Source organism: Chiloscyllium plagiosum, chromosome 16, assembly GCF_004010195.1.
Source record: "Chiloscyllium plagiosum isolate BGI_BamShark_2017 chromosome 16, ASM401019v2, whole genome shotgun sequence".
NCBI classification, from domain to species: domain Eukaryota; kingdom Metazoa; phylum Chordata; class Chondrichthyes; order Orectolobiformes; family Hemiscylliidae; genus Chiloscyllium; species Chiloscyllium plagiosum.
The window spans coordinates 22,254,999-22,273,368 of NC_057725.1; the positions used below are offsets into that span (position 1 = coordinate 22,254,999).

Consider the following 18,370-nt stretch of genomic DNA (forward strand, 5'->3'; position numbering starts at 1 on the left):
ACGTCAATTTTCCTGCTCCTCGGATGCTCCCTGACCTGCTGTGCTTTTCCAGCACCACTCTGATCTGAGCTGTAAGGGATGACCAGCGCACTATAAAACAGGCCTCATTATAATAGTTCAATTGCTAACTTGCCTTCTGAGAGTAGCTGCCCATCCCTTGACCCCGTCTCCACCGAATGCCGAAGTGGACAGGTTAGAATCAGTTTTAAGAATTTTTAACATTTGAACATTTTACCCAAACCACTTGTTTTCAAAGTTAAAATTGCCCCTAACATATTTAATAAATCCTATGTAATTCATTCAGTTCATGCAACAAGAAGAAAAGTTCAAATTGCCTGTGGAGGGCCTTAAATAAAGGCATTTATGATTAGATTATAAAATTAAGAATGAAGAATCATTTATCACAAGGTTAGGTGTATCTAACAATGAACTAATACATACACAGTCTGTCTCCACAGATTAAAAGGGCTAAAATAGAAAATAAGCACTTCTACTCTGTTTAAAAAGCCTACCTGCTCTCTGGTAGATCACGCTGTTTGATCACAAAACTTTCATCAACTACAATCTCATGGGCTAGAGCCATATTACAGACTCCTTTTTCCGCCTCAATCAGCTCTTCTACAGAAACCAAGTTGGGAGGTACTGCTAGAAGCACAGGAAATACCACAGTATTACCATATTTACTCCATTTTGCTCACAACACATGATCATGCAGAATGTTTCCACTAAGCTGCATTCCACACACACAACTCGTAGCTTCTGCTTCCAGAAGCGGCGGCTGCTGCTGCACATGTACCTTGGAGATCCACACAGCAGCAGGAATGGTTAGATGAAATTAGAAGGAACATGAATGTTGACCTTTTCTTTTTACACACCATTGAGATCACTTTCAGTAGTGAAAGCAACTCAAGAGGCATCAGGTCTAGCTCCTGACATGCAGCTCTGGTTGAAACATAGATTCAGGTTAGTAAATTCAGGATACAAGTGTGTCAAACATTTAGCACCAACCTCATGTCTTTTAAACATCTATTTAAATGTTTTGTAAAAATATAATTTTAATATCATACACATTCTACTTCCAAAATTGTTCTATTCAAATCATTCTTGTATTCCATTTATAATGGGACTTCACATAATTAGAAAGAACTGCATTATGTGGCACCTTTCAAACCACAGTCATAGAGATGTACAGCATGGAAACAGACCCTTTGGCCCAACTCATCCATGCTGATCAGATTTCCTAAACTGAACTAATCCCATTTGCCTGCATTTAGCCCATATCCCTCTAAACCTTTCATATCAGTGTACCTGTCCAAATGTCTTTTAAAATGTTGTAATTGTACCTGTCTCTACCACTTACTCTGGTAGCCTGTTCCATATACACACCCACCCTCTGTGTGGAAAAAGTTGCCCCTCAGGTCCCTTTTAAATCTTTTTCCTCTCATCTTAAACCTATGTGCTCTAGTTACATGACAGTAAATGAAGTACGCTTGAAGTGCAGTCACCATTGTAATTAGGCAACATGGCACCCAAACGGTGATCAGTAAGCTCCAAAAAAATAGCAATGCGATAATAATCACATAATCTGTTCTTTCGTATAAAATAAAGAACTGCAGATATTGGAAATCTAATACTTAGACATAAAGTGCTGGAGAAACTCACCACATCTGGCAGTATCTGTAGAAAGAAAAGGGAAGGGTCACTGGACTCAAAACATTGACTCTGCAAGATCTGTTGAGATACTCCAGTACTTTGTGTTTTTTTTCCAATGTTGATTGAGGGACAAATATTGGCCTAATCATCAGGGAAAACTCATCTGCTCTTTTCAAAACAGTGTCCTGCTTCCACCCGAGACAATAGTCCATTACCTATTAACATTGCATCTGAAAGTCATAGTACTCCCTTAGACCAGTATTACTACTTTGCCTGCTCAGAACCAAAACTGCGATACCATAAACAACTGGCCTCGTGAAATGTTGACATAAATGTCAACTTTTCTCCCCTGGGCGCCTCTAAATTTATATAAAACACTCATCTCCAAGTTATTGTAGACAACAACTTCCAGATATGCTCATAACCTGCATGAGCACAGCAGTTCAGACTAACAAGAGTAAAACTGAAACTACAGATTTTCATTCAGGTTAGGTAAGTGGCAAGTACAATGCTTGCTCCTATAAGGCACCCTGTAGCTCCACTGTAGATTTTGAATACTGAAGTTTCTAAGCAGGATGGGATGGAATACTTTGTATGAGATAACCTCTGTGCTACTATCTTTTTTAATTTGCAAACTATATTCGACTTGATCCCACCGAAATACATGAATACAAACTTACATGGAAGAGTATTTCCACTGTCGGAAATTTCAGTAGTCTGTCTCAGTCGACTTTGTAGATTCTGGGCTTCAGAACCATCCTGTCTATTATGACAAGTGCTTTCAGAGTCTTCTTCCACATTGTGTGTGTGTGGTTTATCTGGCTCCAGGGGCATGCTTGATATGCTTTGCGTGTCCTCTGTATAGAGTTCTGTCCGAGAACCTAAAAAAGACCATGCAATAACCATTGGAGTCCTGCAAAAATTGAACTTTCCTCTCAGGGACAAGAGTTTTGTTTAGATACCTTCAAAATATCCAATTAAAAAGAGCAGTCCCTTCACTTTTTGAATTAATGAATTACAATAACAGCAACTGGTTAACCTGCATCATAAAATCTAATTTTCATGAGATGACATTGGACAAAATATCCAAAATGTTTACGAAATCCTGTCAATGGGATGTGTACTGTGTACATTACCAGATTGATAATAGCATTTAAAGGATTAAATTGAGAGGATAAGTTGCATTCCTTCATGTTTGAACTGCAGAGGATGATTTAACGACAAAAGGATTCAGTTAGGTAGATAAAGAGAAAATATTACCTCTGATGGCAGAATTCAGAACAAAATGTCACCTGAAAATTATAAAAAGGATATTTAAGAATGAAAGAATACACCAAGTGCTTAAAAATCCAGAACTCTCCCTGAAAAATCTGTGAAGGTTTGGTAAATTGACATTTTCAAACAGACCGTCACAGGTTATTTCTGACTACAAAAGAATTTGGAACAAAGGCATGTAAACAGAACTGAAATACAGATCCACCATGATCTGAATGAATGACAGAACAAACTATTGAGATGTTAAGGGGTTAATTTGCTCCGGACCTTCAAGAAAATTGGAAGTCCCAGAGTAGGGTTGTATGTTTCTCTGTCTTGCAGGTAGAATGTAAAAACATTACATTGCCATCTCCTACTATTCAAAGTAAATTAACATTGTCACTTGCTACTATTCAGAGTAAACTTACATTATCATCTCCTATTCAGGAGATAAGAACATTGAAGAACAATAAGAACATTGCAGTTAAAATTCTGACCACACCCTGCAGTAAAATAAAGATTGACACCAGATCTTGTCATTGAGGAATAACTTACATCACATTATTTCCAGAAATAATCAAATACTACATTGTGTCTTGAGTGGCAAGTGACTATAGGGGAGTGGCTGGGGGTTGTCTTGTGGGCATTACTGATGGTGATGTAAAATTCTATATTAAAGGGAGGACTGTTCCTTTGGTTCAGAGAGATCTCAAGAAAAAGAACCTAACACTATAATACAAAATTCTGCACAAGACTACTTCTTGGGAATTACTATACTATATTTTCAAATAGAGTACAAGGTTTAATGGGGCGGGGGTTGGGGTGAGATAAAGAGAAACCCACAGTCTTGAATCACGCTAGTGTGACAAACTTTTTCTAGGAAGTTGTACATAAAAGAAAATTTCTAATTCCTTTCAAAGGTCTGTTTGAATGTTGCTATTAAGAATTTGTTTGAATTGTAAAGGAATGCGTTATGATTTTCTTGAATAATAAGAATTACTGGGCCTGTGTGACTGGCATTTCTTGATCTGAGGCAGACTAACAAAAAGTTAAGATACAAAAAGGCCGTGTGGCTGGCAGACACAAAATAGGCGGACAAGAAAAGAGATTGGAGAGGGAAAGCAAACCAGGCTCAGATGCAAAAGACAATGATGAACATAGAGAATTCTTGCAGGATGAAGCAACTCATGTTCAGGAAGAGGTCAGTTTTTCTGTTTGGCAGAAAAGGAGACCGCTTGAAGGTACTGTGCAAGCTGACTATGACAGTTTAAAACCTGGCAGATTGTGTGAATAGCTCAGAGGAACTAAAAGGCTAGGTGCTTCCCAAACGTAGCCACACTTTTGTGAGCTAGGATGTTATTGGTTCATCAGCCAGAAATGTAAGATTATTAGGTTACTGACAGGAAGGCTAATTGTTAAAATCTAACTATTATTAGTAGTTATCTTTATCAAAACATTGACTTAATTAGACACCCTTCTTTACAGAATAATAAAATAGGAAAATTTGGAAGTAGGGCACACTACTGGAAAAATGCCAAAGTAGAAGGAAATGGAGAGCTTGAACCTACTTTTAAAATTACTTATTTTCAACAAAAGGAAAGGCCAACATGAAAAACTGTGTGCATGTCTCTACCAAACAAGGAACCACGGCATATAAAAGCATTGTTACACAAAGGTCATACTTACCTAAAAGAAGTTTAGTAACAGTCATGTATACTATTCCTGATTAGCTAAGGAAAGTGTCCTCACAACATAGATTAAAATGACTAGGGTGAGGGAGGGGTTAATTGAATATCTGGCAGTATAAAAGAGAGTTTCACTTCGTTTTAAACGGTGCAGTTAACTTCAAGTTTTCTTTATCAGTATGAGATAGTCAATACGGAAACCACCTTTTTAGCTTCAAGTTTTGAGCAAAAACAATGATTGACGGGTTTAGTTATTTATTTTGCCGAACATTAAATTCCTTCTCAAGTACATAGAAGGTATCAACTTTCAAACTTGGTGCTGTAATGCAGACAATATATTAAATTATTGACTGTATATATGCAAACAATGTATTGTTTTTAAACATACTTAGGATACAACACTAAATTTCCTCTCAAATTTATATCCTGCTATAGACACAGGAGCTTAACCTTTTGCTAACCTTCACAAAAAAGATCCTTCTGGAACAAAATATTAGTTGTTAGTAGATCAAGTCATTAGTGTCTATACCTGGGGACAAGAACCTCATCTTAGAACTGACAACGCTGTGAAGTTCTGTGAATACTTTCAAACATGGATTGGGGACAAGCTGTGGTGGTCCACTGCTGGCATTTTCCCTGTTGCAGTTTCAACGAACATTTGATGGTCATCCCCAATGCCGCACATTGTTGATCAATCACCCACCTCTACAAGAAATGTTAATCCTTTCTGCTTATAAATATTCTGTGGTTTAGCTAGGTGCTCTACACTGCAGTAAATAGATGTTAGAGATAAATTAGAAAGGGAAAAAACCAACACTAATCTGCCTTCCTAATTATCATCATAGAGTCATAGAGCTGTAAAAGTTGTGCGAAGAGCTGTAAAGCATGGAAATAGATGCTTCAGTCCAAGTCATCCAGATATCCTAAATTAATCTAGTCCCATTTGCCAGCAGCATTTGGCCCATATCCCTCTGAACCCTTCCTATTCATATACCCATTCAGATGCCTTTTAAATGCTGTAATTGTACCAGCTTCCACCACAGAAGCACTTTCTGCAAATTCCACATTAATCGTTAGATGTGCCTTGGATCAGTTCAGAGGAAGTTCCCTAGACTGATACCTGGAATGAGTGAGTTATATCTTATGAGGAAAGGCTGGAAAGACTGGACTTGTTTCTGCTGGAGTTCAGAACAGTGAAGGGTGACTTAATTTAAGTCCAGAAGTAGGGGGCAACACTCCTATTCTAAAAAATGTATTTATTTTGACTCTTTTCAAAAAGTTTTGTCTGTTAACCAATTCTCATTCTGCGATTTTATATATTACAAACAATTTCATCAGCCCTAGCCCTGTGTAACACCTACTGTGCGGCCAAATATGGAGGAGCCGGTATTGGACTGGGGTGGACAAAGTGAAAAATCACACAACAGGCTATAGCCCAACAGATTTATTTGGAAGCACTAGCTTTCGGAGCGCTGCTCCTTCCTCAGGAAGTGTTGCCCCCTACTTCTGGAGTTAAATCAAATCACCATTCACTGATCTGAACAACCATCTTAGGAAGGAGTGGCGCTCCGAAAGCTAATGCTTCCAAATAAACCTGTTGGACTATAATCTGGTGTTGTGTGATTTTTAACTTTGTCCAAATATACTACATTCTCAGTTTCTCCCTTGAGCTTTAAAAAAATCTAATAGATTTATCAAAACCATCAGAAATCTGTGGGCGACATGGTGGCACAGTGGTTAGCACTGCTGCCTCACAGCGCATAAACCTGTTGGACTATAATCTGGTGTTGTGTGATTTTTAACTTTGTCCAAATATACTACATTCTCAGTTTCTCCCTTGAGCTTTAAAAATTCTAATAGATTTATCAAAACCATCAGAAATCTATTGACCCGTCCAATCGTATTAAGATTTTCAAGTTACTGTCCTTGAAGTAGATTTTGGTATATTGTTCCCTGATTGATTCTACAGAAGAAAGAACAAAGAAAATTTACAGCCCAGGAACAGGCCCTTTGGGCCTCCAAGGCTGAGCCAATCCAAAAATCCACTGTCTAAACCTACATAGAGGATGGTAGGTGCCTGGAACGTGTTGCCAGTAAGAGGTAGTAGAGGCAGACATGGTAGATTCATTTAAGGTCTGTCTGGTCAGATGCATGAGTAGGTGGGGAGCAGAGGGACACAGATGCTTAGGAATTGGGCGATAGGTTTAGACAGTGGATCTTTGAGTGACCAAGTTGATAGATGAAGGAAGGGCTGCAGAAGTCATATACATGGACTTTAGTAAGGCGTTTGATAAGGTTCCCCATAGTAAACTAATGGAGAAAGTGAAGTCACGTGGTGTGCAGGGTGTTCTAGCTAAGTAGATAAAGAACTGGTTAAGCAACAGGAAGCAGGGAGTAGTAGCTGAAGGGAGTTTCTCGAAATGGAGAAAGGTGATCAGTGGTGGGGCCACTGTTGTTTGTGATATACATAAATGATCTGGAAGAGGACACTGTTGGTCTGATCAATAAGTTTGCAGATGACACGAAGATTGGTGGAATAGCAGAAAGCGTAGGGGACTTTGGAAACCTCCCATATATCAAATGTGGACTTTTCTTCAAATAGCTGTATCCAACCCGAGAAACAGAGTTTCAATGCAAAGGATGAAGCTAACAAGTTTAAGTTAAGGATGGCATCAAGTTGAAAGAAAGAACTTGATTTTGTGCAAATTAATGGTAGAAGTTGACAAAATTTTTAAAATCTGCAAAGGGCGAAAAATGAAATGTTAAAGGGATAAAATAACTTATGACGATAAATTAGGAAAAAAATACTTTAAAAAAGGAGCTTCTACAAATATATTTTAAAAAGTGGTAAAATAAACCAGTCCTTTAAAAGGATAACACTGATTAATGCTGGGAAAATGGCAGATAACAAATATTTTGGATGTCTTCATGAATAGAAGACACTAAAAGCATCCCAATTATCATGAAAAACCAGGAAGAAATGGCAAACAATTATTACTACTAGAAACAGTAGAAGGCAAACTTACGTGACTAAAGGCTAGCAAGTCGTCTTCATGAATAGAAGACACTAAAAGCATCCCAATTATCATGAAAAACCAGGAAGAAATGGCAAACAATTATTACTACTAGAAACAGTAAAGGCAAACTTACGTGACTAAAGGCTAGCAAGTCCCCTGGACCTGAGTGCCTTATCGTGGGGTCTTCAAAGAAGTGGCTGCAGAAATAGTGGATGCATTTGTTCTTCTAAATTTTTCTACATTTTAGAAAAATGCCAGCAGATTAGAAAACTGCAAACAGTCCAATCCAAACAGCAGGAAAAATAGGCCAGCTGGCCTAATATCTATCAGATCAACAAAAAGCTAAATTCCATTATTAATAATTCTCAACAAATATCACTTGCTTATGTATTTCTTTAAATGTTTTCTACTCCTCATCTATCATCACTTAAATGTTCCTATTTAACTTCCTGATCTGCCTCAGACAACTCATCCCACAGATTAACATAGTGTATACCATGTGCTGGGCATGGCTCTGCTTGGCACGATACTGCAGCAGTTTGCTGCTGCTTTCTTGCGATTCTGACTGAACAGGAGATTCCACTATTTTTACCCCAAGACAATAGCAAATAGGAGGTACAAAAACTGAAAGAACTGTGGATGCTGTAAATCAGAAACAAAAACAGAAATTGCTGGAAAAGCTCAACAGGTCTACCAGTATCTGTGGAGGGAAATCAGAGTTAACATTTCAGGTAGAGTGTATGTGTTTTGGGTCGATGCGGATACTTCTAAGTAGGCCAATGTTGATTGCCCATCGCTATTCGCCTTAACAAGGTATTGAAGAGCTTCCTGCTTGAACTGCTGCAGTTCAGATTGTTTAGGTGCACATACAGTGCTGCTTGACAGAGGGTTCCAAACCTTTGACCCAATAATGAAGATGAAACAGTGATATACATTTCCAACACTGGATGATATGCGACTTAAGTTATATTTGATGCTTGGAGCAACACTGGATGATCCATCCAGTATCATTTTTATTGAATTCTCCCTTAGTGGTTTGATATAACTGTGTGGCTTGATAAATACATTTCAGTTAATAGTTATGCGCCAATCTTGTGGGTCTAGAGTCAGATATCTAGGCCAGACCGGGTAAATACAGCAGATTTCCTTCCTGAAAAGAACATTAGTAAACCAAATGGAGTTTTATGACAATCAGAAAGTTATACTGTCACCATTACTAAACACAATAGCTTTTTATTCCAGATTTATTGAACCAAATTCCCCAAAAGCAGTAGTGGGATTCAAACTCAGTCTCCAGCTATTAGCCAAGGCCCTGGTTACTAGTGCAGTATATAACCATTTTATTCTGTTCCACACAAAAACATGAATTATGATGCACAATATATAGCTGTAACCTCATATATTAAACAGTTGTCTTAAATACTATATATGATCCTTATACACAACTTTACAGGTATAGTGTCTCAAATCTGGCAATCCAAACACCAGAGTTGCCCAAAAACCAGGCATTTTCTAAAATTGGTATGCTAATTTAGTTGCTACTAAACAAGTAAAATAACCAATCAAGAAAAGTCATCTAGTTTCTGCATTGATGCAATAGCCAGCCAGATTAATTAATGGTTTTGTGGGTCTTTTCTTCCATTAAAAGCAACCTTAGATCCCATTTAATCGAGTTTGGCCCATTTAATGAATCTCCGACTAATTCAAGTGAGATTCCAATTTAGCACAAAATCAGTCCCAAAAGTTGTCAGTTTTGAGACATTGTACCTGAATGCTTTTGAGCTTTTTTGAATGTTGTTGAAGCTGCAGTTGTAAACAGGTTCCATTCTTGAATCCATTTGTAAGTTGCTTTGTACAGAAGTTGGAACACAATGCAGAATAATATAAAATAGCTGTTTGTAAGTACAGGAAATGTTCGTATGTCAGATCTTTAAAATTTTACCCTGTACAGGGTCCCGTTTGTAATGCAAGCATGCCTAATTCAGACAACTGTCAATTGGGGGTCCCTGTCTTTTTTCGCATAGAATCATCGAATTATCTGATGCAAGAGGCCTTTCAACCTAACATGTTTGTGTCTTTTCTTTGGTAAAGTTATCCAATTAGCTCTCAGCTCTTCTTCATAGTGTTGTCATTTCTTTTCTTCAAGTAATTATCTATTTCCTTTTTGCTTGAACTGCCCTCTCATAATGTCAGAAGTAGGGATGTTTGCTGATGATTTCACAATATTCTGCACCCTTAGTGACTCCTAAGATAATGAAGCAGTCTAGGTCCACATTCAGCGAGACCTGGACAAAATTCAGACTTGGGCAGAAAAGTGATAACAGTATTCAAGCCATAAAAGCACCACACAGGAAAAGACCTCCTTCAGCAAGACAAAAATATAACCATCACCACTTGACATTAAATGGCAGTAAGATCACTCAATTCCGCCACTATCAACATTCTGGGGTTTACCATTGACCATAAACCAACGCTGATCAGCCACAGAAATACTGTGGAATTCTGCAGTGTGTAACTCACCTTCTGATTCCCAGATGCATGCTCATCACCTACAATTCACAAGTCAGGAGTCTGATGGGATATTCTCCACTTGCCTGAATGAATGCAGCTATAACAACATTCAAGAAGCTCAACAGCATCCAGGACAAAACAGACTGCTTGACTGTTACCAGGTTCAAAACCTTCAATATTTACTCCCTCTATTACTAATCCACTATGGCAGCAGTGTTTATCAGCTCTGAGATGAAATGTAGCAACTCATCAATGCTTCTTTGACAGCACCTTCAAACTTGGAACCCTTACCACCACAGATCAAAGGCAGTAGATGCATAGGAACACCTTGACATACAAGTTCCTCTCCCTAAGGCGCACATCATCCTAATTTAGAACTACATCATTGTTGGTGTAACCACACCATTTGGACTACAGCAGTTAAAGAAGGTTATAGAAAGTGATTGTTGATATATGCTGACCTGACAAGCAATGCCCATATCCTATGAATGTATTTTTAAATTATTATATAATAATTACAATATTTATTTTAAAATTCTATGCTATATTTCACTATATTTATCTTTCTGATGTTTGTTACTATCTTCGTCGTTTACTAGTTTTTGTGTTTCATGTATCTACAAAGTTTGAAACTAGGGTCTATACCCCTCAATAAATTCAGGGTCATAGTTATACATCCAAATGAGCAATTATCATAATCTGACCATATCAACTGTGCACGTCCTTCCTATCTGAAAAATAATTGTTCACCAATGCTATCTGTTTTAAATCCTTGGCCAATGTCAAATCAATATTGTCATTGTCTTAAGTTTTGACAAATATTTTATTGTAGTGTGTAAAATATATTTTGCAAGTCCATATGCATACATCCTTTAATTGTTTATCAGGCATCTCCAATAATTCATTAGTAAGTACAATCAAATTAGTCAATTATGAATAGTATTTAATAAATTCATGCTGACTTTCATTTATTATTCCTTGGTTTTCAAATGGTCATTTCTTTTATAGCAGATTATTGTCTCAAAAAATTTCTGCGTCACTGATATTTGGCAACAAGACCTTCAGTTCACAGGTTTGTCCCTCTCCTCTATCTTGAACAGGAGTGTTTAAGTACCTCCACTCTACCTTTTTTTTATTCTCTTCTATTGCTCTTTATTCTGTGTATCATTATTATTTCCTCCCTTATTGCTATAATGGCAGAGTGTAATTCCCTCATAAAAACAAATGCAAAATATTCATTTAGTAACTCAGATATAGCCTCTGCCTCCACGAGAAGATATCATTTTTGGTTCCTAATTGTCCTCACTCTTCCCTTAATAATGAAAAACAGAAACTGTTGGAAAAATTCAACAAGTCTGGCAGAATCTATGGAGAGAAAAACAGACTTGATGCTTTGAGTCAAATGACTCTTCTTCCTTTAACTGCCCCTTTACAATTTTCGTGTTTATAAAAAAAATTCATTCTCATTTGTCACTCATCTATTCTCAAATGTGATCTTTTATATAAGATATATAGCGTAGAGAGACATGCCAAGTTTCAAAGGAAAAACAATTACATTGATATAATAAAACTGCAGATGCAGATGTTAAATACAAGTTAACATTTCCAGTTAATGTACATATAGGTGATCACTCTTTACCTGGATAGAAGAAACTTTGTGTTTTCTTCTTGCTATGAGCGTAAGAAATAGGCACAGGAATAAACAATTTCACACTATGAATCTGCTTCACTATTCAACAAGATATACAGGGACTAGCCATTTGGATACAGAGGCCTCAAAGGTAGAAGACAGAAGGTGATGATGGAAGGTTGTTTTTCAGACTGGAGGCCTGTGACCAGTGGAGTGCCATAAGGATCGGTGCTGGGTCCTCTACTTTTTGTCATTTACATAAATGATTTGGATGCGAGCATAAGAGGTACAGTTAGTAAGATTGCAGATGATACCAAAATTGGAGGTGTAGCGGACAGCAAAGAAGGTTAATTCACATTAAAACAGGCCAGTGAGCGGCACAGTGGTTAGCACTGCTGCCTCACAGCGCCAAAGACCCGGGTTCAATTCCCACCTCAGGCGACTGACTGTGTGGAGTTTGCACATTCTCCCCATGTCTGCATGGGTTTCCTCCGGGAGTTCTGGTTTCCTCCCACAGTCCAAAAATATGGTTAGGTGAATTTGCCATACTAAATTGCCCGTAGTGTTAGGTGAAGGGGTAAACGTAAGGGAATGGGTCTGGGTGGGTGGCGCTTCAGCGGGTTGGTGTGGACTTGTTGGGCCGAAAGGCCTGTTTCCTCACTGTAAGTAATCTATTCTAATCTAATCTTGACCAGATGGGCCGATGGGCTGTGAAGTGGCAGATGAAGTTTAATTCAGATAAATGTGAGATGCTGCATTTTGGGAAAGCAAATCTTAACAGGACTTATACACTTAAGGGTAAGGTCCTAGAGGCTGAACAGGCTAGGGCTGTTTTCCCTGGAGCGTCGGAGGTTGAGGGGTGACCTTATAGAGTTTTACAAAATCATGAGCGGCATGGATAGGGTAAATAGGCAAAGTTTTTTCCCTGGGGTCGGGGAGTCCAGAACTAGAGGGCATAGGTTTAGGGTGAGAGGGGAAAGATATAAAAGGGACCCAAGGGCAACTTTTTCACACAGAGGGTGGCACATGTATGGAATGAGCTGCCAGAGGAAGTGGTGGAGGCTGGTACAACTGCAACATTTAAGAGGCATTTGGATGGGTATATGAATAGGAAGGGTTTGGAGGGATATGGGCCGAGTGCTGCCAGATGGGAATAGATTGAGTTGGGATATCTGGTTGGCATGGACGAGTTGGACCGAAGGTCTGTTTCCATGCTGTACATCTCTATGACTCTAAGATCATAGTTAGTCTTCTACCCTCTCTCATGACAACACCATATCTCTTAATTCCCTTAGGACCCAAAAATTAATCAATTGCTGTCTTGAATATACTCAATGACTGCATACCCACAGCTCTGGAAGGTAGGGAATTAGAAATAACCATATAAATAAAACAAAAAAACTGCAGATGCTGGAGATCTAATGCAAAAACAAAAAGTGCTGGAGAAATTCAGCAGGTCTGGCAGCATCACCAGAGAGAAAAACAGAGTTAACATTTCGAGACCAGTGACCTTTTGTCAGAAATGAAAGCAGCTGAAAAATGGTAGTGAATGATAGGGATGAGGGGAAAGATGATGAACAGATGGAGTCAGTGCCCAGAGAGAGGGAGAGAGATTTTAAAAAAGGTAAGCAAAGGGTTTGCTGATAATGGTAAATGCTGAATAGATAATAATGGGAACTGTCACTAACTGAAAATGGACTGGCTTTTTTGGGTGTAACCAATACAGGAAAGGACCTAGGGGTGTGAGAGTGGACAATGAATATGGAGGGAGGTGTTCACGTTCTGAAACCATTAACTTCAATATTCAATCCTAAGGGCAGTTAGGCTCATAGGCAGATGATGAGGTGTTATTCCTCCAGCTAGCACTGAGCTTTGCTGGAGCACTAATCAGGCCTGAGACAGAAATGTTAGCATGGACACATAGTGGTGTGTTGAATGGCAGGCAACTGGAAGCTCGCTTTATGGATACAGCATAGGTACTCCGCAAAGTGGTCACCCAGCGCACATTTCATCTCCTCAAATTAAGGGAGACCACAGTATAAGCAGCAAATATGGTAGTTTAGATTGAATAAAGTATAGGTAAATCATTACTTCATCTAGGTAGTGTGCCTGGGCATGGAATAGTGAGGAGGGAAGGAGGTAAAGTGTTGCACCTTCTGCAATTACAAAGACATTGAGACCTTTCCATCTAAGCAAAAGCTTGGAGGATAACTGCATCCTGGTACACACATCATGACAAGTCTCAACCAGAGTCAACTTGCCTAGTTTTAACTTAAACAAACACAGGATGATCATTCCCTGGTACACACTTCATAGCAACACCTCAACCATTAGGAGCCTACCTGCTCAAGAATCAGCACCTTTCCTTATACAGTTTAAATTACTGCTCACTTTATATAACAAAAATTTCTCTGTGTTATTCTGGACTGGACTGGGAGCATAACCCACAACACTGAATATATTCAGCACATGGAGAAGCATAAGATGACAGATGTTAAAAAGAAGTGTTGCTATTCCACTGCTAAGGCTGGATGGACTCCTCCCCTCCCTCGTTTGATTAATGTCAGTTGACAGTGGGATCTATTCATGGCAGGTTACACAATGTGCACTCATGAGCCCACTGTAAGAGTATCCACAGGAAGGTGGTGTTTAATTTCTGTTTTATAAATCAATGGGCCCTGAATTAGGGCGTTAGCCAATGCTTGGCAGGCTCCATGTTTCACTTTTCATGTGGCTTACTGCTGCTTATTCATGGTAGCTGTTTACAAAGTCAAGCACATGGGCAGCTGCCAATTGATACGATAAACCTTGTTGTCCCGGGTTTACGTCTTAGTGGCATTACTTGCATGAGGTGCAGATGGCCATGAAGCCCAAGACCTTTTTTGTTATAAAATCTGACATTTGCGTTGGGGCATGAGCCTGAAGCTTTGGCACAGATGCATCTGATTTTTTGTTAAGGGATCTTCTTGTGTTTGAAGTTATTGCTGGTTTTTACCATCTGAAAAGATGCATAAGTTTTGCATTAAGTAAAATAAAAATAAACAATCGATATCTTCCATTGTACAACTAGTTTGTATTTGTTTAGTACATATTACAGACCAGGAGTATGACTGAAAAAAGATATATTTTGATACAAAGTATGTAAGTCAGTCCACAGACTAGTAGATCATATCAAACAACATATACCTTTGACTGTTCGCAATAATAAAGGTACTCACTCACGCAGCTTGTGCTTGCAAAATAAAAATTCACAACACAGTGTTCAATTTTAGATGTGATCACATACTTGGACAACATTTGCTACATAATCCCGAGTGTGCAACAAATTGTGCTGACAACTAACTTGGGATTTCAGTCAGGTTTGTACTGTGACACACTTACATGTACAGGAAGCTACATATATTAATATACAAAGCCCTGTCCCTCGGAGACAAAAAAAACATGTGCACACATTGTGCCTGTGTCATTCCAAGAAAATGTTGTTGATTCTTTCTCAGGGCAATGCATTAATCCATCAGAGTCACCTTACCTTTGTTTCAAATTTGAACAAAGCTTGGCAGTTAATTGTCAGTTATCATTAACTGGCATATCCTCCGTGCAATGTCTCCAAAAACCAAAGTCCATCTGCCAACCAATCAGCACTTTTCTCTCATGTGATATAAATTCTGTTTTCCCTTTTGACATTTCTTACAAATTGTTCTGATGAATGCTGGAATAAAAGCTTCAACAGAATGTATTCTTGCAGTAATACTCAACTAATTTTGTATACAGAAAGTAGTCAGTATTTTTTGCAGGGATCCTTTTCAAATAGTTTCTTCTATTAAGTACTTTTATGTTTCTTTATTGCTCTTTTCTGTAAATATTTTAAACTGGTAACATCATGATCACCATTCCCTATATACAGCACTTGCCTCATTCTATTCCAAGAACTTGATCCAGCACTGCTTTCCTCTTCAAGGTGAAAAAGTACTGATCAAGAATGGTCCCTTCAACAAAAGCAAAATACTGCAGATAACGGAAATCTGAAATAAAAAAGAAATAAAATGTTGGAAATACTGAGTAAGTCAGGCAGTTGGAGAGAAACTGAGTTAACATTTCAGGTCAATGATCTTTCAATGAAAAATGTTACAGAACAAAAGACAGGTCTAGAAGAGATGTAAATAACTACAGCAAGATCATTACAGCACCTGTTGTTTGAAAACTTGAGAACAGTAGATGAACTGATATTGTTGAACTCAATGTTGAATCTGGAAAACTATAAAGTGCGTAATCAAAAGATTAGATGTTGCTCTTTGGGTTTCCATTCAATTTCATTCAAATGGTGTTGGAAGGCAAGGTCATGAAGGACAGAGTGGATAGAGACAGACAATTAAGATGGTAAGTGACCAGAAACGAAGGGTCATGCAAACTGAACAAAGGTCTTCAGCAAAATAATTGCCCAATTTGCATTGGTCACCCCAGTTGAAAAGGCGACCATATCACGAGAAGCAAAAGGAACGATCCCCCCCATCAGAATGTTGAAGTGTGTCTCGTTGAGGTGGAAATGGTAGAATATGATCAAATGTATTTTTGTTTATCCTTGGAATTCCCTACCCCAGTATAATAAAGGTTTTTCCTCATTTTTCTGTTTGTTCCTTCACAAATTCCTTGATTTTATGTTGTTTGGTTTTTGACCCTTTTCCAATGAGAACAATTTCCCCTTGTTGACTCTATCTAGACCAGTGCTGCCCAATGTTTTCCCACCATGACCCCATTTCAAGGTTTTAAAAATTATCATGAGCCCTCTTTACGAACAATGAGAGTAGAGGTAGATGGGGGCAGAAAGACCCATGACATTAGTGAAGGGAGAAACTGTGAGAGCGGGTGAAAGGGTGCAGCTACATTGCAGTCATTGCTGCCTCTGGGGCTTTCAACCTCACTTATGCTCCCAATCACATCCTTGGGAAACCCTGGACGAGACCCCTCATGATTTTGAGCTTTTCTATTAAATGGTCTCCTGTAAACATTCTCTAAGGAGACTTGTCCCAATTTCTCCACACTCTCCATGTAACTGAAGTCCCTCATCCACCTCCATCTTTCACAAATCCAGGATATTCCAAACTAAATTATTCCTAATGAAGTATTGCTGAAGCACAGTCAAGTAATGTAGGAAACTCAGCAAACAATTTGGACATAGCCTAGCAAAATTACGTTGATTAAGAATTAAATATTAATCATGCGATTGTCTCTGCCCACCCAAATAAAAAGAGGGGCCTTGTGTTAAATTCTCATCAGAAAGGCAGTGCATCCAATGTTCCAGCACTCCCTTAAGTACTGCTCTAGAATGTCAATCTGGATATTTGTGTTCATTGTTAAAGTGGGACTTGAACCAACAAGTGGGCATATTAACACCGTACAACTTACTGTAATACACCAGCAATTCTGTTCCTTTTCCTCCTTCCTACTTTTTGGTGGCCTGTAGTGCACACCCAGTAATGTATTGTTCCTTAGTTCTAACCAAATAAATTATCTTAGGCCTTTCAATTCCATGGACCCTCTTCAATATTTAACTGTACCTTTAACTAATAATGCCAAACATACCTTATTTCTTCCCTATCCTTCCTGACTGAATATCTTAGTGACAGAAATATTTGGTTTCAATTTCACCTTTTTTGAGCCAGGTCTTTCTATACTACAAGGAGAAAGTTAGGACTGCAGATGCTGGAGATCAGAGCTGAAAAATGTGTTGCTGAAAAAGCGCAGCACTTCAGGCAGCATCCAAGGAGCAGGAAAATCAATGTTTCAGGCATAAGCCCTTCTTCAGTACTGTACTACTGTCACATGGGTGCCATTATACACCCATGTGACAAATTCAGCCTGAAATCCTATTACCATACTATGTCATGCACTTACATACATGCATGCCAAATTCATCTTCCTCTGCCTTACATTTGTCACTGTTTACTCCCTCTGAAATATTATCTACCGTTGTGCTATTTGTCTCTCGGTACTTGAACGTCATTGCTAATACCCTCTCAATGCCCAACACTTTGTTGAACTCTCTCCCAAAACATTAGTTAACATTTGTCAAGGACCCTAGAGTCCAACAGAGTTGGGATTAAAAGGTCCACCTTGAACTGGTTCCAATGCCCTAAGAATCTGAACTTGCTTCCTTGAACCATTTCTCCAGGCACACATAAACCAGTCTTATTCAACTGATTTTGCACTATCACGTGGCAGTGAATATAATCTGCACAAACAGCAAAATGATGACTAGACCCAATGCTCACTAACCTACAGGGCTCCTTGTTTTTAAATCTTCCTTCACTCGTTAACCTCCTCCAGCTTCACAAATGAGATATTTCCACTCTTCTAATTCTTGCCTCTTGCTTCCTGATTTTAACTGCTCCACTATTCATCATCATGCTTTTAGTTGCCTCAGCCCTTAATTCTAGAATATATGGCCTAAATCTTTTAATCCTACTTTCCTGCTTTCAGGGACTACCTGACGCCTAGCTTGTTGATTAACATTGCAACAATCTGACCAATTATCTGCTTAGGAAGTTGAAAAGTGTGGTGCTGGAAAAACATAGCCGGCCAGGCAGCATCCGAGGAGCAGGAGAATCGACGTTTCGGGCATA

General features: G+C 38.6%; 1 protein-coding gene across 8 annotated transcripts in view; it reads right to left on the reverse strand.

The window, feature by feature from the left end:
* The window catches only part of tcp11l1 (t-complex 11, testis-specific-like 1), a 37,250-nt gene that overhangs the window by 17,143 nt on the left and 1,737 nt on the right, over positions 1-18,370 (reverse strand). For 3 of the 8 annotated variants that reach the window (XM_043705531.1, XM_043705527.1, XM_043705529.1), the window contains exons 2-4: positions 15,662-15,772; positions 2,334-2,534; positions 513-645 (exon numbers count right to left, since the gene is read on the reverse strand). In XM_043705531.1, coding sequence (XP_043561466.1) covers positions 513-645; positions 2,334-2,487 — 287 coding nt within the window. In that variant the 5' untranslated portion in view covers positions 2,488-2,534; positions 15,662-15,772. Of the gene's footprint in view, positions 1-512; positions 646-2,333; positions 2,535-2,913; positions 2,946-7,618; positions 7,641-7,742; positions 7,846-15,661; positions 15,773-18,370 lie in introns of those variants that run through there. The other 5 variants (XM_043705528.1, XM_043705530.1, XM_043705534.1 and 2 more) reach the window with 5 other exon arrangements.